Below are 26,606 nucleotides of genomic sequence, written 5' to 3' on the forward strand. Positions count from 1 at the left end.
CAAGCATCCTCTAACTCCACACATTATTGCATGAATGTCAAGCTCTGTGATTACCAACAGAAAGTTATAACACCTTAGAAAAGCATCCAAGGACAAAAATACCACAGGCAGAGTCACGTACTGTTTACAAACACAACATACTGACACTGTTTTAGTGGTGGCATTGGGGTCTTTGAATGCATCTGCTCCTATAACCTAGATATTTGGTTAGCACTTCTGAACAAAATCCAATACAAGCTACAGGTAAAAATTTGCATTTTAGCATGAGACTTCAAGCTCATTAGTGAAGACAGTGACTTTTAAACACAAAATACCACTACTGTCTCTGAAAGCCCTTGAGATGTAAATCAACTGAGGTAGGGAAAGCAGACACAAAAAACATTCTGGTGTTTCTTGTTCCCATTCCTTTGCCATGCCCTTTGCTTGGGGCTGCAAGGGAGGTGATGCCAGGCTGCAATCTCAGACTGAGGTGCTCCAGCTTAGCTTACATTTGTTCTTTTCCTGTATGTTGGTCCCTCATGTTTGGAGATGAAAGGTGCAGTGCGACAGAGAGGCCTCTCCTGTCTCCTTTAGAAACTGCCTCCTCATCTCTGGTTTTCCACAGTTCAAACGCAAGGCTTTGACAAACATTTCAAAGCTGCATCTTGTATATGGAAATTCATGGCTTTGGGCAGGTTGAAGATCAGGCCTAAAATTTCAAGCCTAAGAATTTCAAGCTTAAGACCCTGCTGCCTGAATGTAATTAATTTTACTTGTGCTTTGCCTTTCTCTGTTTTTTAAACAGGTATTTCATAAGCATTACTTACCTTCTTTTATATGTGGATATCAATGTACTTGATTCCTTCAGGATTTGCAGGCATGGTGGAAGCCAAAGTCATTTTTATCTGCACTGGAAGCTCAAAGATTAAAGATCTCAGAGAAGGAGGGGTGCAGACAAGCAGCAGCAGATTAGGAAGAGGATGATGTTTCCTGGACATGGCAGTAGGGGTCCAGGTGGGACTAGATTTGGGCAGCCACCCACCCCTGCAACCACATATCACCCACGGCAAGAGACACCTAGTCAGGCTCTGAAGACCAAAAGGCAGCAAAGGAAGGTGAAAAAAATAAAGTATATGCTGAGTTGGTTTTGTAGGTGAAGTTGGGAAACCTGGATTTGTACTATTTATTGCTTTTTAGATTTGTATGTTTTTTATCCTTGGCCTGCCATATTCCTGCTGGAGACTCAGTTTCCAAGTCCTAGTTTTTAGCATTGTACAAGGAGCTCAGATTGAATGGTATAAAATAAAAATGAAGATTGTGGAGTCTGTGAAATGACACTTCATTTTTCAGTAAACCAGCTGTGGCAGAGGAGAATCAGAAGAAGAAACAATATGTGCCTTTGGATTTTTTTAAATCAGGAAGGAAGGGTTATTGTAAGCCTTACTTGATAGATAAGATAAAACTTTAAATCTCACTGCCTTTTATTAGAGCAATCAGAAGAGAAAAATGTTTTAGCAACCAACAGTAAGGCAAGAGTAACTATAGACCTACAAAGATGCAGAGAGAGCACTGTGTTAATCTCTATTGCAGTTTCACTGATTTGTTATGAAAGGAGAAATTTCAGAGCCATGAAAATCAAACACCTCTCCTATTAAGACAAGCCGAGAGTTTTGGTTGCTTAGCCTGGAGAAGGCTCCAGGGTGATGTTAGTGCTACCTTTTAACATACAAAGGTGGCTCACAGGAAAAATGGAGAGAAGTTTTTAACAGGGTCTGCAGCAAGAGGACAAAATGCAGTGGTTTTAAACTGAAAGAGGGTAGATTAAGTTTGGACATCAGGAAGAATGATGGGACATTCTCATGATGGGACACTGGAACAAGCTGCCTGGAGAAGTTGTGGATCCCCTTAAATGCACAAGGCCAGGTTGGATGGGGCTTGGAGCAACTTTGTCTAGTGGAAGGCAGGGGGTTGGATGAGATGATCTTTTAGAGTCCCTTCCAACTCAAATGATTCTATCACTCAATGAAATACAGTGCAATTTTTCAGTCTTTTTTTAGGGATAAAAACACCTGTGTTTTTCAGGAGGAAATTGGAGGGCCAGTTACCAGGATGGCTGAGGCTTCATTCATCAGGAGGAGGGGCTACTATCCAGGACTAGCACTTAGGACAGTTTCTATCTGTCATATGTATCTCCTACTTGCAGAGCTGCAGTTAAATAAATAAGATTAGCCAAGAGATACGCAGTTCTTCAGGGCTCTGCCAGACATTCTGCCAGGTCTTACACTGCTGACCTACTAGAGTTTCCTCCTGCTTTCTGTTTGCACTAATCCACTGGAAACTCAGCCCGAGATCTGCCTTGCTCGCTCCCATATTCATTAACAATAATTGATACTGTACAATGGAGCACCACCAGCACAATTCAAACAGCTCCTTCTCATGACAGAGCTTTTGTGGGGTTGGCAGAGAGTCCTAACGAGGTCCCTAAATCCATCCATCATGCACTGCAGCCCCTCCAGCAGGTTCCATCCTCTGTGGCTGTGCGCCAGTCTGACACAGTGTGGCACGTACAAGTACTACAGCAGCTGCTGCCACACACAGCCAGGGGGACATGTCCCTACACTTCACTGCCAGCTCCTTAGGCTTGGCACCTTAATGTCTTCTCCTTCATCTCTATTTTTTTTCCCTTTTATTCTTTTTCCTCCTACCCTAGACTCCCTGTGAGAAGTGGTTTTCATTTATTCCAAGCGTGTTTGGCAAGAGATTCCTTTTGTCCCGCCCAGGAGCCAAGGGCATTTTGAGGTCTCATTGAGCAATAAATAAATATTTCAGTCATATTTCTGTTGTCCATTGTGGTGGCCTGGTTACCCATCTTGAGCCTTCCACCTTTGTAATCTGATGGAGAGAATGGCAAGAAGACATCTACTTCTCAAAGCCACTCTTCATGTCAGCTCTTCATTATGTGAAATAAGAATGAATATTAAATGATTTATCCTAGGGGGAAAGGAGAAATGCCAGATCCAGACAACTGAATAAAAATATAAATACTGCCAGCTTTCAGTAAAAATTGACCTTCATTCAGTGTGACACAAGCAAGAGAAAAGAATTCTATATACAGAATACAATCAACAGTGAGTTTTTGTGGAACTACCAGGGCTGCTGTTCCAACAGTCACTCATACAGGCAGAGGTAGTGGTCAGCAAGGGGTGCCAAGGGAATCCCTAAAAATAATGTTGCCATGGAAATCAGGCTGATAGGGAAATGGTCCAGCAGCACTGAGGGCCTAAGCAAAATCACCAAGGGCAACTGCCCTAGCAGGACTGATTTTATGTTCATTCTACAATGGCAAATCCCATCATGTGCTCATGGTACAGGAAAAGGGGAGAACATGGGAGCTTTGCCCAGGTTTGCAGCTTTGAGTCACTCAGCGCACAGGAGAAACTGGTTACATGTGACGTGTGCATCTGGTGACACAAAATGTGTTTATACCTGGGCAGCAGAGCGTGGTGTAGGGTGCCCCAAGCTAGTGACGACCTGAGCTAGTGCAGTGCTCTGCAACCAAGGACTTCAGGGATTAATCAGCGGCAACAGGAGACAGGATGTCAGGCTGTCAGCACCCCAGGTCCTACAGCAGCTCAAGGACAGGAGCCCCAGCAAGAGGGAGGACAGGGGATATGCACACCTAACAGACCCAGGAGAGCTCTAGCTGATTGTATCACACCAAGAGGAGGAGCATGTCCAAGAACATTAAGTTTGCAGCTTCCAAAGAGAGCTGTGTTTTCAGGTCCCAACCCTGCCTCTACTGTTTATTCATGCTTATAGGTAGCCATGGTGACTAATCAGGAGATTTATGTCAGGCTTGGTGACTACTATACATAATATAAAAAAAAATAATATAATAATATACCTGCCTCGTTTAGAACAGCACTTCCCTGAAAGGGAGATGGACTATTTTGATTTAGGTACAGCCCTTCACTTCTCCTGTACACAGTGAATGCTGTCCTGTATCATATAGGTCTTTTTGTTCAGCCTGGAGTCAATTGGCTGGAACATTCAAAAAATCAAATATTTTTCTCTCCCTTCTTAGGAGAGGGGAGCAGAGATGTGCCCTAGACAGATCTGCTCACAGTGAATGAGATTTTTCTTAACTTGTGAAAGCAATTCTGCTTCTCTCTGCCTCTCCCCTCACCCCCCTGTGATGCACATCCTGCCTCCAGACACACTTCTCTCCCAGATGTAAGGGTTGGAGGCAAGTAAACCTCATCTGTCTCAAATCCAGCAGCAACTACTGTGTCAGATTCTGCCCTGCTTTATGTCCCATAAACATATATTAATGATTCCTTCCATAAACCCTTCCACAACTAGTGTTGTGCTGTAGTAACTTTCTCTTGGCCTGGTACCACTGAACAAAGCTTCAGGCCAAAGGAATCAGTAGCAACTTACCTGCACAACACTGATGGTTGTAGAGTTGACATTTTCCTCCATTCCATATTCAAGGAAGTGAGAACAGGCAATCTGCAACCTACAGCACAACATTATTTTGTCTCTGATCTCCCTCCCATCCAATAAATGCCTCAGAAAATTTCTACAAAGCAGGAATATTTGTGCATGGTCTTGCACTTAAAAGCATATCCAAATTATAATTGAATGCTTTCCTCCAAAACAAAGATTGGGAATTCGGAAAAAAATGTTTTAGGTGAACGTCTGCTAGAGACAAGTAAGCTGTCTGGCAACAAATTCTTTGGGGAAACACAGCTTGATACTCTTGGTGAAGGGGGACCAGTGAAATTACAAGACAGGGAAAAGTGACATGTCTTGAGAGGTTAAATGCAAAAGCCTGATTACTCCTCTCAATTATCCCAATCTTACTTTGCAAAATTCACTGTTTGAGAAGTGCTTATTTCCAAATTATACTGAGACAAGCAAGAGGATAAGTCAGTGAAATTACTAAATGAAACCCAACCCTTTTATATAATACATGCAACCCAACCAATTTAGTACAACAAATTCTGTACACATTTGAAGTATCATGAAAATAGTGTCTTTAATATACAGTTTATATACTTACAATACGCAGTTTAAATTTGTTCATATACATTACAGGGATATTTATTTGCACCTGGTTTAAATAACAATCTGCCTTCAGCCTTTTACACAAAAGCCCAAAACAGCACAGAATTCCACAAAACCTTTGTTTTATAACGGAAATGTACTAAGCCAAAGTTTTGGGGCTTTTTCTTTTTTTTTTTTCCCAAGTGTAACTTTTTTGACATACCCAAAGTGAATCTAAAGAGCTAAGAACAAACATATTTTTAATACAATTCAGAAGATTGTCCAAGTCAAGAGAATCACTCTGCAGATTTTCACACTGAAAATTTGGTTATTACACACAAAAATTGTGAAGTCTGAACAACTCCTGGTCTACTAGGAGTTTAAGACATAACAAAATGAAGAGTCATTTATTGCTAAGTCTCAACAAAGGGCCTGCATTTCCCCACTGCCCTGCCATCCCTATTAATAAAAAGGACGATCCCTCTCGCTTATTAGTATTTCATCTGTACCTTCTGGCTTGTATACAGAAATGCTGCAATTTTGGAGCATCAGGAGGAGGAGCCAGGAGAGCTGGGCTAAGGTGCAATCCTCTCACAGGGCTGGCGTTTGGCTGTTAAGTACCATGGTGTAACTCACTGCCTGGCTGGCCGGCAGGACTTGGCTGGCCTGTGTTACAGGCAGGCAACCCACTGGGAAGGACACAAGAAGCTGGTGCCAGCACAATTTGTTTTGTGGGGGGACAATCAAGAAGTTGATTCAAGATGAAAACATATGAGAAGAATTATTTAGACAGGTTTGAAACATGTAGTGTTTTCAGGCAGCTTCACTGTTCACGCTGTTTCTCTTGTTGTTGTGGAAAAAAGTTCTTTTAAGTGGCAAGTAAACCTGTTCTATTAGAAAATACACAGTAATACACAGTAAATTCTAACCCTTGCTTCTAGCTGAAAAGAACACTTCAAAATGTATTTCCCTTCTAATTTTGGATGGACCAAATGTTTTCCATCTAAGTTTCTAGCCGTAGGCAATTTTTACAATATGGCAAGAATAAGAACGCAAATATGCACTCTAAGTTGCTGTCAACACAGCTTTGGTTAGCCAGGCAGGCAGCAAGACAAAGAATGTTAATCCTAGGCACAATAAGCGTTTGAAAGAAACTAGCATTTCCCCTCAAGTTTCCTCTCCATCCCTCCCCTGACCAATTCCATGCCCACCTCCAGAAAAGCCTCCATGCCAGAACCCAGCTTTCACTGCTAAGGCAGCATCAGTCCTTGTGCCAACACATGACAGTTGCATAGAAGGATGTGTTTCCTGGTTCAGGACAGAGACAGCTCCATACAGAATGACGTAATGCGCTTTTTGCTACCAAAACCCCCAGACAATGAAAAACCCCAAGGATAACACACAGCTCAGACACTGATAACCAACTAAGCACCAGAGGCCTTACACTGATTTTATCTGAGGAAAGAAATCCAAGGTTAGGACTGGCCTATTCTAGTGGACTGCCTCAAAAATGTAAGTGGTTTTAAGCCCACTCTGGCACAAAGGTTACAGCTCTCAGGCCTCAAAGACAACCAACACAACTCCCATCAATATGGATTCCACTACTGCCCAAAACCAGATTGGTTTTCCCCACTGACTACCTCCGTGCCATGCTTGGGAGTTGCCACAGCCTGGCTACCTATTGAAAGGTATCTCTTTCCATAACCTAGGATCCAAAGGCTGTGCCACAACACTCCACATGCCCAGTTTGCTCGTCATTCTACTGATTTCACCAGAGCAGGTACTTCAGTCCAGCTTCTGTACCACAGCAGGTGGATCGCCACCAGAGCCATATAATACACAGAACACAAACGTTAGGAACGCCTAAATGCCCAAAAATGGCTTGGAAAGTGAAGGTGATGAGTGGCTAAGGGCAAAAGAAAAAGTTAAATGCTAATACATTATGCATAAAAACAAGTAAGCAGTGCCAAGACAGAACAAGACAATTGGAAGGCCATCAATAGCAAGTTTGCAGTTAGAGGTTTTAGCTGTACTTCGGTGCACAGGCTCAGCTTCTGCAATCAATGCACATTTCTAGGCCCTTTGTGGGCCAGTTCTATTTTGGTTTGTGCACATGGAATGTCAATGCAGCATGGTCGTGAATGCAAATTCCACCAGTTTCTTTGCAAAAATAACCACTTCACGTAGGTAAGGAGAGATAACAGAATAGGTGTGAATCCACAGCCAAAGAAAACTATTTTCTCAGGGACGTTAATATTCTGGGGTCGTTAGCAATAAATAATATTACCAAGACTGCAATATTTTCTTTTCCTTTTTTTTGAGATATTTTAGGTTTTTTTACCTAGAATTAACAAGCTGAGCAAAACAATGAAAAGTACCTGACATTAAAGATTTGGGCCTTTCATATTTGAACACTCATTTGATACAGTGAGGTTTAAAATGCAGTTGGTTTCACCTTTCACATGGTCTACCAACATGAATATACATCTGAACAGTATCTGAATTTGATCCAGTTTTATTTGAAGCTAAAATATTTTAGAATGCTAATTAAAAAGCATTTGGAGAAAGATATTGATCTGTTGCTTAAAGTCAATACATTACAAAAAACAGGAGTATGAACTCTTGGGGATTTTTCTATTGGGATATTTGTTGGCTCTAGAGTACCCACAACAACTGGGCTTTCTGGTTGGCAACTGGTGATTTGCATTACTGGAAGACAAATAATGCATCTTGGCTTTGGCATGGCGACATGACATGAAATGTATTCCAACAGAAAGCTATTTGCTAATCAATTCTTTTTAATGAGTCAATATGGTTGAGAAAACAGGCAAATCTAGCATTTTTGTCCCTGACCTGTATTTTCTCTTGATGCTCCCCAACCTCATGCCCTACAATGGAGATATTTTTTAATATATCAAAAAGGTACACAAGGCAGGTGATGCTGTTCTTCTCACCAGGGCTTGCTCAGCAGTAAATGAAGGTGAAATTGCTCTAGCTTTCCTAGTCCTAATCACCTGAGGATCCTGGGCATGCACACTTGCTGAGGAGGAAGGGATAACACAGACCTGAGGACCTCCTCAAATCCAGTTTATAAAGACAGAGGAATTCTGGGGTTATTTAGACACATTTTAGAGAGCTCTGTCAACTACAAGAAATCCACAAAGGACTATCAAAAGTTAATCCTAACCCTAGTTTTTTGAGCAGTTAAATTTGAGAGGTCTCCAGGGGTAGACTAATGCCCCCTTACCATCTCTGTGCTCCCTTTTAACTGCTTCTTCCATGTGACATCTATTGCAGTGAGTTTTTGCAGCTGGGCAACTGAATTAGCACATCATTTGATGCTGCAGCCCCTCCCACTTTGACACCCACATCCTCCTAGCCCACGGCAAACAAAACAGGTGAACTGAAAAGATCACAAGCATTTCCTGTGGCATGGCCCAAAACCTCCCTCAGCCCATTCTCAGCAGCATGCCACGCTCTGTTTCCGATCTCTCCCACCTTGCCAGCACTTTATTTCAAAGCCATGACACGGGAGCACTGTCACCTTCCCACACAGGTCCAACCTGCAGGAATAGAGGAGCAGACCAAGCACATTTTCAGACAGTCAGAACAGCAGCAGAAGAAACACAAAGAGTTGTTACCTTCCACCACAGCATGGCTCCTGCAAGGGCTGTGCTAGCAGGCTGCAGCAGCAGGCAGGATCTGCTGAGAAAAGAGCCTGTGCACTGAACTGCTTTTCCCATGAGAAAGCTGCACAACCAGAAGTCATGCTATTTACTCCAGTCATTCGACTACAAAAGCAACTTTTGAAATCTACAGGTCATAAACTTTTAATTGGCCAGGGCAGAGTGGCTCAGTAGAAAATCCCCCTTCTCCCTCCCCTCTGGGCAACGAGCTAAGCATGACTCTTGGTTTAAAAACATTTAACTCTTTTTGCTCAAAGTAATGTGGAAAATGCATCCACATTACAGATAGTCAGGAAGATACTGTTAATAAAAATAATGCTGCAAGAATAGTGTATTAGTGGCACTTCACAGCAATTCTTAACATTTTCAGATGTAGTGTCAAAACCAATGCTTTTGTATATCTGCAAGTCACAGCATGTTGCCAAATATTATGTGAACAGAAATAATCCCATAAGAAATACCTTTTTTTGCAGTTAACACAAAACTGTAAACAGGATTGGTGTGTGTCTTTCAGCATCAAATTGTTCAGTAATAAATACGACTAAGTCTTAACAGACTGTGGAGTCAAAGTTCCCTTAGTGTCCAGTTTTTAGCAGCTGTTGAATGTTCAGGGATGCACAAAGGCACACCTCTGCAGATTCTCTACCTTTACTATTGACATAGAAAAAAAAAGTCCATTCACCACTGAAAAATGTTTATCTGCATAGTAAGAATTTTTCTACTACTATTTACAAGAAGGATTTTTAGTGCAAAAAACCAGGAAGTGATGTATTAGCTCAAATGTATCAAGTACAGTTTCACTAAAAACTAGCCAGCATCACATCTTGGGCCGCCAGCCATTAATGAACTGTAATATTTTCTTAACCTGCAATTTGCTTAGCTTGAAGTCTTCTGATAGGATTTCTTCTGTAAGCTGAACCAGTAAATTGCCATCGATCTTCTCTGTGACAAAAAATGATATGACATCTTCTGACAGACCAATAAACCTCAACGATTTAGATACTTCCTCTATCGAGAGTCCAGAAAGGTCTGTGGGTGGCTGCCAGGGAGAGCCATCCCCACAAGACCTTGGTGCTAACTGGAGGTGGAGGGGAGATGAGAAGGGGTAAGACACAGAGAATGTATCCTGCATGCCCTTTTTAGTGAGATACTGATCTTCCAAGATGACTGGAGAGCCGGCTTTTGACTCCTCCTCGGCACCATCTATTTTCAGGGGCAAGGGACACATGTCTGTAATTGTCTTATCTTCATTTGACTTCGGTGCCCGAGGAGGTAAGGCAGGACACGAGTGGCTCTGCTTTGTGTTGCTGACTCCCAGAGTTTTCTCATCAGTGCAGTCTAGAGAGTAACTTGCTGACTTTGGACAGCTGGAGATGGTGTTTGTGAACTCTGCTGGAGTCAGTGGGGAGTACCCTGTTGGGAGCTCACACCCATCAAAGTCAAAAGTCAAAGGTGCTGGACAGTTTCTCTTTGGCGTACCTGGAGTCTTCTGTCTGGGGTAACTATAGCTCCTGCTTGGATCAAGCAGGAAATCATTCCTATTCAGGCCTTCAGCAGTTCCTGAAAAATGGTTTGGCCAAGATAACCTTGAAGGCAGAGCTTCAGCTGAGGGGCTTCCCAAAGGCATTGTGCTCTCAGGCTCTTTGGATTCAGTTTTCATCATGTTACACGGGTAGCAGGAAACAGGTGTGCTCTCAGTTGGGTTGGTGTTGTCGCTCTCTGTGACATTACTTAAGGAACAAAGCAGAAAGGATGTTGTTAGTAAGAAAAAAAATTGGCATTTCAATAAACTCATAAATCATCTGACAGCGTCAGAGGGTGACCATCACAAGGAAACAATCTTCTTTCCTCCAGCAGAACTTTTCACATTTGAATTAACATGTTTGAATTAATGCATTGACAGTTCCTTCACCCCTTCTACAAGCCTGACAAGATGCTGATATACCCAAAAGCCTCATGTCTTGTTTCTCCAAGCTCATAAAAAACTAGATGTCTCTATTCAGTTCTGTGTCATCTCACAAATACTCAGTTTTTCACTGCTGAATTCCTGAGGGATAACACCATGGATAAGAAACAGCCTCACATACACTAAAAAGATGTTCTAATCCAGTACTTTTTTACATATATACCACAGATGTGTCATGGTATGCAAAAGCTAATATGAGGGCAGGTCACCACTGCACCAGACCATGTGCACCAGTGCAGAGTACAGAGAGATAGAGTGAGTTAATGCTCACTGCCCAAGGAAGAGTTTTAGCTGGAAGGGTAAGCAGACCTGGCTGGACGTGCTGAAGTATCAGGCTTTAAGCTTACCAGAGTAGCTTAGTGTGTCTGGATCTTTAAAATGCTTTGATGTTAAACACTTGCTTTTCAAAGGCACCTAAAGAAAGTTACCCTGGATCCACTTCCAGGTGGTGAACTAAGCTCAGCTTGTCCAAGGGAACTGATGGTTTATAGCCAGGTGTTCCCAAGAGATGGACATGACAACAAAAGCACGCAACTTGTTATCAAAAGCAAATGTTTGCTGATTTTATGTCAATTTCTAAAGGAAAATATGAAAGATTGTGCTGATCTTTGGAATTTTGGTCAACTAAACCAGAGCACTGGAAAAACAATTAGCAGACTTATAAAATTCTTACTCAACACAACAGACAGAAACCAACAGTTGAAAAAACTGTTTAATTACTCGCCTCTCTCTCCTGAAAACTAACTACTCAAGAAAGAAACTCAAGAGTCACCCCATGGCAGCTCAGTGAAAACTGCTTGAGAATGGAGCAGCTATCAAAAAACCAGCACAGTTTTCACTGATTGACACAAAATTACTTCCCTGTGTGCTTACAGTGGATCAGAGAGGAAGCCAATCTGGACTTGCCCAGATCAAATACAAAGTGCAGATGTGTAAAAACAGCCCTAGTCTATAACACTGGAAAACATCTGTCCTAAGAGATGCAGTTTCCTTCTTTCTAACCATCTCTCAGTCTCCATTCTGTGCCTTCCAAATTTTTCAACTGTTTATGCCACTAATACAAGTTGACAGGTAAAGCAGCTGGATGTTTACAATAGGAGAGATGGAGTTTTTCCCCCTCAACAGGGATACACCATCAACCAGTCACTTCTGGCTACTTAAAGGCCGACTGTTGTATTGCACACAGTGCAAATCATTTTTCACAAACCAAGCCATCAAGCTGAGAAAACAGTCAGTGAGGCGGTGTAAACAACCAACCATACAGAGCAATTAAATTGATCTCATTTCTGTTCTCTAATTCTATACTAGAACTGGAAAATGTATTGATTTCAAAGATTAATGGAATTTCTGAAAACTGTTAAAGTAACATTTTAATATTTTTGAAGTGCTTCCTTATTTGTCCTCCACTAAATTGAACTGCCTGGGACTCAGTGCAAAAGGATCCAAGACAAGCCTCAAATACAGCTGAAGTAAGGTATCAGGCATTTTTAGAGGCAGGTAAGGACAGATCACACTGACTCTTTTTCTGTTTATAATATTGTCAGCAACCCTTCATGATCCAGAAAATAAGATCACTGATATAGATGGCAAAGCAATCTGGTTACCCCACACAATGGCAATTTTCTAGTAGCTTCCTCTGCAACACCAGGTCAGCTCTACCAGAATGGAGACATCTGATCTGGACCCAGCTGGAGATTAATTTCATGCAAAAGTCAAGGCAAATCACAGAATCACAGAAATGTTTAGGTTGGAAAAAACCTCTAAAATCATCAATCCAACCATTAATACAGCACTGCCAAGTCCACACTAAACCATGTCCCCAAGTGACACATCTATACTTTTTCTGAACACTTCCAGGCATAGTGACTCCAACACTTCCCTGAGCAGCCTGTTCTAACACTTGACAGCCCTTTCCATTAAGAAATTTTTCCTAACATCCAATCTAAACCTCCCCTGGTGCAACCTGGGGCCTTTTACTCTCATTCTATTGCTTGTTAGTTGGGAGAAAAGACTGACCCCCAACTCACTACAACCTTCTGCATTCCTGAGAAATCTCACTTCTGTTTTCCTAGTTTCTTCCCAGTTTTTCAGAAGGCAGATGTATTCTTAGCTACAAAAAGAGAAAGCAGCATTTGGTGGGCCCCTAAAGCTGGGAGGTCTTGTGCTCAGCCTCCTGTGGAGAAGACCTTGACAGAACTACCCAACAGACTTCCATAAAATAAGCAAGCAGCCTTGATCTAGAGTGATCATTGCCAGATCCACAACACTAAGCTGCAAATGTGCAGTACGACTTAGTAAGGCAATTCCAGCATAAGTTATTATACCAACTGCATCCAAACTGAAATTAATTCAGTGATGTTTCAGATGAATTTGTAATGTCTACACAGGTAGGATTGTGTCATTGAAGGGGTACCAAAAAAAAAAAAAAAAAGGCAAGAAGACATCCAAGGCAAAAAGGAGGTGATGCTTCAGAACGTTCATATGCTTTCTGAAGCCAAAGGAAGGATACTGTATCACTAAGAAAAGCTATGCAGCCACCTTATTCAGAATTTACTGTCAACTTTCAACTAGCCTGGGTGGATTTTCCCATTTGTGGGTTTGTGCTGAGGTGTGTTTGATGTGGAAGCTATCTGGCCCCCTTCTGCTACACCTCACTTTGTACTCAGTGGTGTCTGCTGCTCTTTCTGTCCTCCATCACATCCACCCTGTAGGTTCCCATATAGTTAGCACAACACATTTCTGGATTACCACATTCTTTTTGTGTCCCTGATTATCTGAGCTGGCTGCACTGCATGCAGCACTGACAACCCAGCCAAAAACTAGCACTGAGGTGGTCTGGTTTGAAGATTCAAGCCTTTCAAGAAACAGAGAGAACTATATATGATCTTTTAACTAGACAGCCTATGTCACCTAAGAGTGATATTGCCTCTAGCAGTGCATGCAGGTGTTTAACATAAACGGTTACGTCCTATCTAGTAAAGCACAGTTTCTGCTGGAGCTTTTCTTCCTTTTGAATATTTAAAAATACCTTGACAGGTTAGCCCGTTTTACTAAAAGTCAGCAAGTCTGACAATGCACCGTGCCTTAGAAACAAGTGCCTTCAAAAAGAACACTGCTAAATTCAACTTTCTCAGAAGGTGCTAGCACGGTGCTCCCACAGGTCAAACACATACATGTTGTGCAGTCCTGAAGAGTAGTAGGACAGAGTGGGGCTGGGAGAGCGGGTCTGCTGTCGAGCAGGTTTCACTGTGCGTGGAGGGATGGAGGGACTGGTGGAGGACGGCTTGGAACTCCGTGGTGGGACTGGGGGAGCGTTGAGGAGCCTGCATTCCTCTTTCACCTGTACAAAAAAAGAACATGTAAGCAAGCAGCAAGAAAATCTGGGCTACAGCAGTCTCATCCAGATGAAGCACATCTGGTTCTGCCTTATTCTTTGAAAGAAAATAATTAAAAAGGGAGGAGAAGAGAGAAATGAAAAAGTATATACATTTGCAGCAGAATGTAGCTGTCAAAGAAGTCCAAAGGAACACTTTGCCACTGGTAGAACTACTATCAATCTTTTCTAGGCACATTTCAGCAGTTTGATATACACTCATTTAAAAAGCTGCACCAACGAAACAATGTTAAAGAACCTTCCAGTAACACGGAAAATTAGACAGACTGTTCCTGATATTATACATTCTGTAAGGAGCAATTCATTATGCCTAAACTTCATTAGTGTTGCTTATTTAGATGTAATAAACCAAGCTTATGTAATGAAAAGATCTCAATATACTCTGATGTTTCCTGACTTACTTCACCAGTGATAGTCAGTCATCCAACTCTAAGATGATTCCCAGCCTCCCTCCCTCAGGAATAGTACATTTATCTCATATTTACCAGCTTCTGGATTCAAACTTGGAGCTTCAGGCCTTCTGTAGCTGCCAAGGCAGGGCAGCTGTCCAAAATGTACAAGTGGAAAGGTGTATACCCAGCTGACAGGTCTGCTCTGTGCAGCCAGACAACCTCACAGCTTAAAAACCACAGCTGTAGCACTGATCACCTGAAATTTAATGTGGTGTGCCTGTGTAGGAGCAAAATGTCAGGATCCATCCCCACAGAAAGTATGATGGAATTAAGGACTTAATCTTATCAGGACATATTTGGGAGAGCGACTTTATTTAGTAGGGCTAGAGGTGAGAAGGCTGCTGAGAATTCGGCTGCCAGGCAGGATTTTTAATGATTCACCACCTGCCCCTGGGCAGGAGGAGACCTCTATGTTCTCCTTGTTTGAAACAGTCTTAGATGCATCAGAAAAGGGAAATTATTTTTGTGTTTGAAAGTTGAAGTTTATTTTTAAAATTTACAACACTGCAGAATTAGAAGTTATCTTAGCAATTCTGCAACACATAATTAGCAATTAAAGTGATTTAATTTATTTAAAAACAAAGTAAATGTGGAACTTTTTGCAACCCACTTCAGTGCTTTCAAAATGCAACAACATATTTAGTACTTTTGTGAAATGGAAAACTGGGGACTAGGACATTTTAGTACATTTTTCCCTTAATTCAAAACAAGTCAAAATTACAGGAAATGCCCGACAGCATAAAACACTGAAATAAATCTTGTTCTAAGGGTTCTTATTTGCTCTTTCAAGGAAAGGGATGAATCAATTTTATTCATGTTTGTTATTGAATTCAGGCATAAAACTCTTCAACCATTTTAGTGCTGTGCCCCAAGGATGCCTGAAGATGCTTCCCCCCAAGTCAGAATAGGCAAAGTCAATACTGAATGCTATTGAATATATATCCATGGGGTTAGAGACACCATTCAGGGGAGCTCTTGGAGCACAGCAGATGGTCAAAGGCTTAAAGCTTTTCTTTCCTGGGAAGACTGAGGAATTCAAAGGTGCTGGCATAACAAACTGTGCCAAACTCCCTTGCTTGACCCAGATTGCAGATCAGAACAAAACCATAAATAATACCTGTTTGCAGTCCCAGTTGGTCCCTGTCACAAAACCACAATTACAGCTGTCACACACAGCCCCCAGGAAAGCCAGCAGAGGAAAAAAGCAGAGATTTTGCAGATTAAACTGACAAGAGCAAGGGGAAGCTTCAGGAAAGCCATGCTCACTAGGTCCAAGAGAATGGCAATGAAATAAATGGAAGAGATGAGTGGAATAGCCACGATGTGACAGGACAATGACCTCGATGGCTGTTGCTCTTAGCTGGAAATACTCTTTGCCCTGGAAGCACTAGTGTCACATGGCTGTCAGATACAGATAAAATACATTTATACTGCACAACCTGAAACTTCTCTTTGACCTTGAGCTCTTTCATGCTCCAACCTTCCTTCCTGTGACCTAGGAACGGTGACCCATTTCTAATGGCATGAGGTACTACACTGATTTTAAGACCTCTGCTCCATTTCCTTGCTGCCATCCCAAGCCCTGCCCGCACCACCTGGGCCATGGGGTGTTACTGCTGAATCTGGGCATCACAGGTGCCCTTTGCAGTGGCCAGCTCCGAGGCTGCCTGATAAAACCTGTGCTGTTACCAGCCTGAGTGTGAGCGTAACACAGAGCAGTTCCATGCTCCTTGTCCACAAGAGCCTGAACTTCCGGTGCACTCCATTAGGGATGTGCTTTGTATCAATCAGGAAAACAGACTCTGGTTTTATGCAAATTAGTGCTTGGGGAATGAAGAAATTACTAATTTACAGGCCTTAATTCAGAGGTTATTCCCCCCTCCTCCATTTTCTGCCTTCACGCTACTTTGATTTTCTGAAAGGTATTTAGAAAATACGCATGATTTATCACAATACTTCATCCTGCTGGAGAAAAGAAAACCAGAACAGCTTCTGAAATACCCACATGTCATTTCCTGTCCTGCAAACAGCTCCTGGACACACATTTTAAATTTAGTGCAAAAATACAATTGCCAGCCAACCTTCACACAGAAATGCTATGGAATATCGTTCTAGAGGGAGTGATGACTAAACCGCATGTTCACCAGCAGCTCCTGAGATCTACTTACTCTATAAATACCTACATGGAAACCATGCAAACATCTCAGCCCCAGCCCACAGATGAATTCTGTAGGTCACTGATACTCCAAAGCTGTTCCAAGAAGCCATAAAAGCAAGTCAAATTATTATAATCTATGGAAATGTAGGTTTTTAGTATCATTTTTAATGGGGCTACACCCACTGCCCACCTCTAAATCCCAGCTGATACCTTTTCCAGAAGTTATTTCTCCAAAATGGCTAGAAAGCAACACCGAAATTGCTGACAGCACTCACATATTACCTCAGTAATGTAACACACACATGACAAAACCGCACACTTTCCAAAGTAACTATAAAGGGCAACATACATATCCACCCCAAGCGTCACCCTGCTGTCCCCAGAAGGGAGCCATGAGGACTCCCCAGGCATAAGGGTCCACACTGATGCTGTGCAGGTGCTCCACAGCTCTCCCAGCACCCCACTGCCCACACCCTGGGGATGACTGTAAGACCCTCGTGTCCCAGGCATGACCTGGGTGGTCGGGACCCCCATGCCACATGGGCTGCTCTCACCTCGCTGTGGGGGCAGCCTTCCTCCACCCCACCCCAGCACTCCAGCACCCCTCCGACCCTGTGCAGAAGCAGTTCAGCTCACAGAAAGCAGCAGGAAACGAATAATTTTTGCAGATCCAGACCTGGCTGCCTGCCCAGGCACAGGAGTGCCAGAGCCAGCACAAAAGGGAAGCCAGGACGATGTGTCTGGGAAAGCAGGAGGAGGAGGAGGAGGAGGGTGGGGCTAGCCCCACGCCGTTAACATCAGTGTAGGCTGCCAGGGAGCCTCATTCCAATATGGTGCTGCTGGGCACTTGTCCAAGAGTCTGGACAAAGTGTCAGTGCATGCCTGACCTCAGAGTCAAGGAAGCGCTCTTGAGTTCCTGCACTTAACATTGCACGTAAACGCTTTGCTAAGAAGACATAATATCTGGCTGCTCAAGCTGCTCCATTTGCTTTTTGGGGAAGTTTTGGTGGCACAGCCCAAGGGCTGTAGTTGGGCATTTTGTGCCTGCATGGTGTCCTCCTCCCCTCTCCTCGCTGCACCTCCCCAGGAAGCACGGAGCCTGGCCAGGGACATCCCCACAGAAATTCACTGCAGGCTAACCCAGCATGAATGATCACATCTTTCAACCAGGTTGTGACCTGACTCATGAGGGCAAGGCTACAGCCAACACTACTGGACTGTTAGATGGCAACAGGAAAGGTATAGGATCATCATGGTTTGCTGCAGTTTGGTCTCAAATTAGTCTTAATTTACTGTACAGCCATCCTCTTGAAATCACCATAGGGCTTGCAAGCAGAATGGTATTTTTTTAATTCCAGAAAAACCCCTGCAAAACAAATTTGTTAAATATTGATATACATCAAGATTCATGGGATATATGTATCATTGACATTTTGCTAAAGACTCCTACATGCTCTTTCCTAAGGGAACCTTCTTTCTTTTTTTTAATAATGCTTAGAATTATATCAAGAGACCACATAATGGGTGTATTCTCCTACCAGTCCACATAAGTTCTTGTTGATAAAATACATTTGCATTTTTCCCTCCAAAGTCTCCATGACATTTCAGGTTTGGAGAAGTAATTTCTCCCATGAGTTTTCACTAAAAACCTTAGGCCAGGAAACATGCTCTGTTTGCATCTGAGTCCTCCAGAAGGCTCATTTCTCAATTCTGCAGAGCTCCTTTTAAACATACTTTCTTTCAATAGGCAGTACAGAGTGATTAGTTCAGGTCTAATTGTCTAGTTTGATAAAGCTTCCTTGAGGACAATGACACAATATTCTTCAAAATCCACTATCATAATAGAGAAGACAATCTCTCATTAACACTTCAAATCTCTAAAAATTCTAGCTGTTATCATTATCAGAGCCTGTTAATTGAAGACACACTAAGGCAATCTGAGACATTTCCAAGTGGGGTCATGCCCCACACACTCTGGCCACAGAAAATATGAGAAAACATGAGGTTCACATAGAGAGATTATGTGGACAGCAAGAGAATGAAGTGACTCAGCATTAGACCTTGTTTGTTGAGCAAGAAACTCAAAATAAATATCACCTGAAAGTATCAGGATTAAGCTACTAGGTCAGTAATATTAAATATACTCCTGTGATTTTAAGGACATGACTTACACACAGTAGAAAACCAGCTGAAGTGGGTCATCTTGCAAAGTTTGACTGTTCCCTTGCCCTGTACATGCCCTTCCCCCCTCCATCAAGTATTCCCTAAAAAGATCTGCACGAAAACTATTCACCACCTAAAAAAAGAAACAAACATAAATAACCCTGACTTACTGCTTCTGATTTGGGAGGCACTGGAGGTGGAGGTAGGGAAATATCTGAAGACTTTGTGGTTGTTCCAATAGTTGCAGGCACAGGAAGAGATGCGGTACCACACTTTGATCGGAAAGACCCTCTGTAGTTGTCACACTTGCTCTTCTCACTTAGTGAGCAAGAGAGAGGCTGATCACCACCCTTTCCAGACCCTTGGTCCAACCAGAGCTCTTCGTAAGGAAGTTCTGGTTTTGTAGGCAGAAACATGGATTCTTCACTAACTTCAGGGAAAAGGTAGTCGCTGCCACTGTCCCCGGACTCCTGGTACTGAAGAGCATCGTGAGAGAACAGGGCCCACTCGTTACAAAAGTCCCTGCAGCCGTGGAGGTTCACCTCGCTATTCCCGTGCAAGTTGTTCCCATAGACGCAGACGGAGAGCCTGTGGAAGGACTGGGTGAGCTCGTCCCGCGCGTAGCTGAGGGAGTTTGGCACATGGCTGTGCCCTGTGCACCGGCTCTTCTTGGGGCTCTTGCAGTCGTCGTTCCAGTCAGTCTTTACATCTCGCACGGCACGAGAATATTCGTCTATGTCGAACTGCTCCTGGCATATATTAAACCAGTGCTGGATGAGGGGTTCGTGCCACAGCTCCCCCTTCACCACACTATCAGGCAGAATAAATTTTGGAAGTGTCAAGTGCAAGGGAAAATGCATGGGGATGATTTTGTTTCCACGAAGCACGCAACAAACTACCACAGTCTTGGTCTGAATGTTGACAAACTTGTACCTGTGCCCCTCTCGGATAAAATGCAGGTCATATGGGTTTCTTGGTGTAGGACTCGGCACAGTCACGTTAACGGGCAGCCTCGTTTTTTCTACTATATTGCGAATTGTGTGCTCACCTTCTTGCATCTGCACCTCCAGTGGGCTGCGGGTGCTGAACTTGCCCTTACACTGGAAAGGGAGACTGATGCTCTCATTTGTCCTGTGGTTCATGCAGATGAGGCAGGGCATTTTGCCTCTGCCTAGTTTACTAATTGAATTAAGCTTCCCAATTTTTTTGAAGATGGTGTTGAGCCGTGACTTTTCCTTAGAAGATTTTGCATAAAGGATTTCTGCTTGCCCCATTAAAGTGAGCTCATCGCCAGTACTAAGGGTAATGTTGTAAACTTCAGTGTCTTCATTGCATTCACCTGAAGCTACCTGCAAAATAATAATAAAAAATTTGGTTCTTCCCCAATGAAGAAATACTTCAAATCACATCAAATCTCTTGAGACTGAACTTACAAGACTATATATTGGAAAAAATAAAAGTAGCTTCATTTGAACAGCTGACTGGTCAAGTGCAAAGTGATTAACCTGAAGCTCAGCTAAGTAACCTTTTTAAATTTTTCAGCACATTCCTGCATCTTACTTGAGAGGAAAGAGGCACCTGAAACTGTCAAAGAAGGCATGAGAACAAACATAACCATTTTTAAAAGAAAGGGCAAGTCCATATATCCCAGCAGTTCAAATAGCTACTTGTGTCATACAACTATGACAGACCATGTCTGGATTCCCTTGAGTATCTTTTCCCCATACCCTTGTTTTTGCTGTTTTTTAGAACTTATTTGCCAGGCTCTTGAGGGAAACAAACTTCTTTCACCATCTTCAGCTCCCTGAGGAGCAGAAAAGGTGATTTCATCATTACAGATGAAGCATATCCCTTTGATATAATCCTTTCCAGGCTAGAGGGAATGACAGATGACATCTATTCCCTGAAGGAGAAATCAAGAATATCGGTCTATCCCATATGCCTAACTCCCCCCCTCCTTTGCTCTCCTAGTCATAGACTTCCTTCCTCATTTTTTGATCATAATTGCAATTTAAGAGATTAAACAACATATGCACAGCCATGTGTGAGCTTTTCTACTATGGAAATTGTACCAGGAAAGAAACTCCTACAAAACAGATGTCCAAGGCTCATTTGCTCCTGAAGTTATTTCCTTATGACTGAAATAACTCCTTATAGACAAGATTGCGCTGCTTCATATTTGAGTGGTTTAACATGAAAAGCCCTTTTCAGGGACCTAACAGAACCCACCCAATTCTCTGGTAACAGCAGATTCCTATTCATAAATGAAGGTGCACCAGATAAACATCACTGGTCTGTTATAGAGAATTTTATTTGAGAAACTGAACATACTAAAGAAATTGCCAATGAAAACATATGTTAAAATTGTATGTTCCTTCCTCACCTCCAAACACTCTAAACACTTCATGGACTTGAGTGAAGTTCAAACTCCAGGCGTCAAACCCTGGTATCATCACACAATAGCCACTGAATGAAATCAAAGCTGTAATTCCAGTAAGTTAATAACTGACAAGTGCAACGAATAATGCTTCCTCCTGTAAGACATGACCTGCAATCCTCCTGTATTTGCAGAACTGTGATTATCTTCCGCAAGCCTCCCAGAGCAATTGCACAGGCGGCTCAGGCGAGGTGTGCCGCCTTAGCATTTCAGGCTCGGGGCTTCCGGAGAGGAAGTCATTCAAACCCTGAATTATCTACACAAACACTAATTGGTCTAATCCAGGAAACCACTAGGATTTATGGTACGTAATACTCATTCACAGTTTGCACCACTGGGCTGACAGCGTTTTGAAACACGACGTGAAAGGAAAACACTGGGGGTTCTTTTGCTGATAACGCCCGTGTGACGTTCATTGCTAGTTTCTCCTCAAACTGTCGCAGGGCTCTGCACTGGAGCTGCAGCCACATAGCCCTGCCTTCCAGGGACTGATAAGGGCTGAGGACACACAGGGCACTGTGCCTGTACCATGCAATCTCCCCCTTCTCTTTCTGAGAGGGTGTTTTCTCTAAGAATATAGGTTTCTAGAATCAACAAGTCCCTGCAAACAGCTTTGACAATGCCAGCTACACTGTTGGACTTGTCACTCGATGCTGCATGATCACAGCTTTTCCTCACTACTTGTGGGACACTGTCTGGAGTGAGGGAGGTGTCACAACCTACAGCTGTGGGAGCTCCTCCTTGGCCAACTTACAGTTCCCTGGTGGTTCACAAACAAATAAGCCACTGTAGGAGGAAACAGTGGGTCAGATGTGAAACCACAGAGGTAACTAAACAGCTGAGCTTTACAATGAAGGTCTTGTGGAGCAGCTACTTATTGATGTCACGCACTTCAACCAGCCAAATAGCAAATGGGCTTTTAGAGTCAACCGGCATGATTAAAGACAAAATTATTTTCAATTAAAAACACTGGAAAAAATTCTTTCATTAAAAAAAAATATAGTCACAGGATCATTACAGGTGAAATAAGGCTGAATTTAACCCTTGATGTGTGTACAGATGGGGGAACGAGATGCTGGAGAGCAGCACTGCAGAAAGAGACATGGGGGTCCTGGTCCACGTTAAGTTGAACATGAGCCAGTAGTGCCCTGGCAGCCAGGAGTGACAACTGTGTCCTGGGGTGCATCAGGCACAGCATTGCCAGCTGGGCAAGGGAAGAGATTGTCCTGCTCTGCTCTGAGCTGGGGTGGCCTCAGTTCGAGTGTTGGGGGCAGTTTTGGGTGCCACAATAGATAAAAAGACATTAAGCTCTTAGAGAGCATCCAAAGGAGGGCCATGAGAATAGGGGAAGCCATACAAGGAGTGGCTGAGGTCACTTGGCTTGTTCAGCCTGGAGGAGATTGAGAGGAGACCTCATTGCAGTTACAACTTCCTCACAAGGGGAAGAACAGGAGCAGACACTGATCTCTTCTCTGTGTAACCAGTGACAGGACTCAAGGGAAGGGCCTGAAGTTATGTCAGGGGAGGTTTAGGCTGGCTATCAGGAAAAGGTTTTTCACCCAGAGCATATTTGGGCACTAGAACAGCTCCCCAGGGAAGTGGTCACGGCACCAAGCCTGACAAAAGTTCAAGAAGCATTTGGACAATGCTCTCAGGCACATGGTGTGATTCTTGGGGTGTCCTGTGCAAGGCAGTAAGTTGGACTTGATGTTCCCTATGAGTCCCTTCCAACTCAGTATATTCTATGATATTCTACAAAAAGAAAGATGATGGCGTAGTTCTGAGAAAAATACTGTTCTGTATTCTTCCTTCTAAACAAAAATACAGGGTATTAGTTGCTGTTTAAAATTATATTAAAAACTGAAAATGGGAAATTAAAACTTTAAAACCACAGAAATTTATCTCTATCCACTAAATTCTACTTATGGTGATATTAAGGTTGCTGATACATCTCACTGGGTTACTTATACTTTAAAACTGGTAGGTAAATGCTAGGTAAATATTTGTTCCAGAATTTTGGCAACAAAGATTTACCATACATATCATATATATCTCTCTCAATACACATAACTGCACAGATACTGCTAAGCTTTTGTTCTTCAGATTACAAAGGCTAAGGATCACTAGCCTAAATGATCCTTACTTTGTCCTTGTAGCAATGATGTATGAAAATCAGACTTGCTCTGTCTTGTTCACTCAAACATTTCACTTTATCAACGGCCACAAAACTTACAGAAAAATCAACACGGAGCATGGACTTTAGCTTAGCTTTACACTGCTTTAGTGAGCTTCACAGGGCCTCCAGAAGCCCAGGAATCAGTCAGGCAGGACATTTCCTAAGAACAGATGGGACAGAGGAAATAGCCTCAGGTTGCACCACGGGAGGATTAGATTGGATATTAGGAAAAATTTCTTTACCTAAAGGGTTGCCATTCACTGGAACAGGCTTCCCAGGAAAGTGTTGTGTCACCATTCCTGGAAGCATTTATAAAATGTGAAGATGTGGCACTTAGGGACATAGTTTACTGGTGGACTTGGCAATGCTGAGTTAATGGATGGACTTGATGATCTCAAAGGTCTTTTCCGACCTAAATGATTCCATGGCTCTATGCCAAATAGTACACTTATAGACAACATGAAAGTGCATATCATAAATTATTCCTAGAAGGCAGAATGGGTAGCCCCATGCCAGACCCATCTCCCTTTACTCTCGAAGCTTTCAGCACTGACCCAGCAAGATTTGCATCTTCACAACCCTGCTGAGAGCATTCTCTGGGCACTCTCTGCTGCCTGCTATGCAGTTGCTGCGGGGATGTAGCAGAGCCCTACCCTACTTCAGACACTTGTACCTGCTAGTGGCAGGTCCCAGCTGGTGAAGGTGACACAACATATCACTGGTGTATGATGGACACAAGAGAGCAGTGCAGAGTGGCAGAGTTAAGGTGGTCAGGAAATACTAGTGCAGAAATAATCATATACATTTGCGGTAAACTCCTGAGGTCTCATAATAATTCTGGAAAAGAGATAACACTACAGAAGGCAGAAAACACCCAAGAAGCTTTCACTCAGTTTTGTCACATATCCAAGGAGGACTTTATACATTTTAACAATAATGTTTCATGCACTCTAAGAACAACTCCTGCAGTTTTACTTCACACTTGCCCCTCTTTTGCTCTTCCCAGCCAGTTTTCACTGATAACAGGTGAGAATAACCAGTGATCCCAGCTTTGTGAAAGAGGCAGTGCTTGCCACACTACACTCCAAAGACATCTACGAATCACTAGTAGCTATTCAAGCTGAACAATGAATGCAGATGACCCACAGAAGCACAACTTCCTCCGTGTTATACTTGCCTTCTCCCTTCCGACTGCCAGTTGTTGATCCATGCTACTTGCTCACTATTGATGCCAGGATGCTGACCAGAAAGTTTACAGACATCTTACCAAACACACTGCAAAACAGCAGTGGTCTAAGTCACTATCTTATTTTATATTTTAAGACTAACGCAGTTTTAGTAACATTGAAAAGTCAACTGTAAGTCCTGCAGAAGACAGGCATCAGAAAAACAATGAATGACTGTTTAGGAAATGTTCTTTTGGAAAAGCTCAGGTACACTCTTCCTTTTGCTTAAGGAAAGGCTAGCTTGGAATAATAGATTTCGGTAACACCTGAGTCAATATGGTGTCTTGGACTCCAATGGTTCTAATTTGTTACAGTTTGAAGCAGAAGTCTTTAATTGGACACATATGAACACCTTTATAAAAATTATTTGTGGCTTTATATTGATTGGTATACCTGCCAGATTTTATTAGAGCAATGCAAGCATTGCATTCACTTTAAAAATACAGTTAGGATTTTTTTTTTTTTTTTGGTAGAGCTCTTTGTAATTATGAGGTCTCTGATTCATACCTACACACATGGTTTTTACTATTAGAGCCAAGACACCAATCACAGCACAATGGATATTTAATATTAATACTTTATATAATCAATATTTTAATAGATAATTTAATAATTTATAATACATTAACATACAATTTAATATATTAATATACACGTTATGTTATATATTAATATACAATTTAACCTACTAATAGATAATATATACATGATCTTTTGTTTATAGGTCATAAAAACGGAAAAAGATTTTTAAAATGTAAAAGAAAGTCTTCAGAAAAGCTATTAGCAGAAAAAGAATGAGCAAACTTTTTCAAGAAAGTTGGTTAAATTCAGCAAGACATTATCCCATTCTTCTTTTATAAATATCTGTTTCCCAAGACAGAATCAGCAAGCAAAAGTCTCCATGCTAGCACACATGTATTTCCCTCTGGGATAAGAGGGATGTTGCCTAATTGCTACATTAACAGCTGGCTTCAGCGCTCTTTAAGGACGTCTCAAATAAATCAGTGTTCTAAAATTAACCCAAAATTAATGGCAGGTAACGCTGCAGAGCTGTAACATGAAGCATCTCTTTATGTGGGATGTTGGGAGCCACAGAGGCAATGGAACTTGCCATCCAGGCTCCTTTCAGAGCAGGACCCCTGCCTCAGGTGCCTCAACACAGCAGCTCTGCTTCCTCTGCTTCTCTGACTCAAGCCACCCACCTTTATCCAGGAGGAAAAGAGGCAACCACAAGACTGCAATGCCAATGCAAGACACCAAGGTGTTGAGCCTGTGTGTACTGGGGGCAAAGGGGAAAAAGAAGAAAAAAACCCAAACCACTTGGAGCTGACTCTTGCTGCTTCATAAGGCTGGCATCAAGCCACAAGGCCACTAAAGCAGTAATTCTTGAGGTGAATGGAGTATTATGAATTGCCTGAAAGTCTGGAGCCAAAATCTACACACCACCTCATTTCAGAAAGTCGCTACTGCAGCACTTAAGAATGTCACCATAGGTTACAATCTACTATATATGTGCTTTATGGCAATTCAGGGTGAGTTTATCAGAGGCACTAGAATTACAACCAGGAGATCAATTTTGCTCTGCTGTACTGCATTAACACCTGCAAAAAAAAAAAAAAAAAAAGGAAAAAAAAAAAAAAAAGGAAAAAAAGAGAGCAAAGTTTTCACTACAGATTTCTTTCTGCCAAAATGCTCATTGGATGGGCCAACATAGTTAAATCACTCTGAAAAGAGGATTAAATTAAAAAAAATGAACAAATCACATATCAAAAGTTCACACCGGTCATACGATAAGTAAGAAAAGAATCATTGTAAGGCTATTTCACTAACCCATTTTTCCATCCTAGAAAGTGTCTGCAAACAGCCTCACAGACTCTCCAGAGACCAAGTGACGTCTCGAGAACAAAAATATTATCCTGG

At 42.4% G+C, this 26,606-nt stretch overlaps 1 protein-coding gene across 3 annotated transcripts in view; it reads right to left on the reverse strand.

Moving 5' to 3' along the window:
* The window catches only part of GAREM1 (GRB2 associated regulator of MAPK1 subtype 1), a 112,537-nt gene that overhangs the window by 5,870 nt on the left and 80,061 nt on the right, over positions 1–26,606 (reverse strand). For 2 of the 3 annotated variants that reach the window (XM_083874433.1, XM_083874434.1), the window contains 3 exons: positions 19,018–20,196; positions 13,854–14,020; positions 7,678–10,444 (listed from right to left, as the gene is read on the reverse strand). In XM_083874433.1, the coding sequence (XP_083730559.1) occupies positions 9,532–10,444; positions 13,854–14,020; positions 19,018–20,196 (2,259 nt within the window). In that variant the 3' untranslated portion in view covers positions 7,678–9,531. Of the gene's footprint in view, positions 1–806; positions 1,066–4,415; positions 4,499–7,677; positions 10,445–13,853; positions 14,021–19,017; positions 20,197–26,606 lie in introns of those variants that run through there. The other variant, XR_014591335.1, reaches the window with a different exon arrangement.

The sequence above is a fragment of the Zosterops lateralis genome (assembly GCF_965231275.1).
Source record: "Zosterops lateralis genome assembly, chromosome: 1".
NCBI classification, from domain to species: domain Eukaryota; kingdom Metazoa; phylum Chordata; class Aves; order Passeriformes; family Zosteropidae; genus Zosterops; species Zosterops lateralis.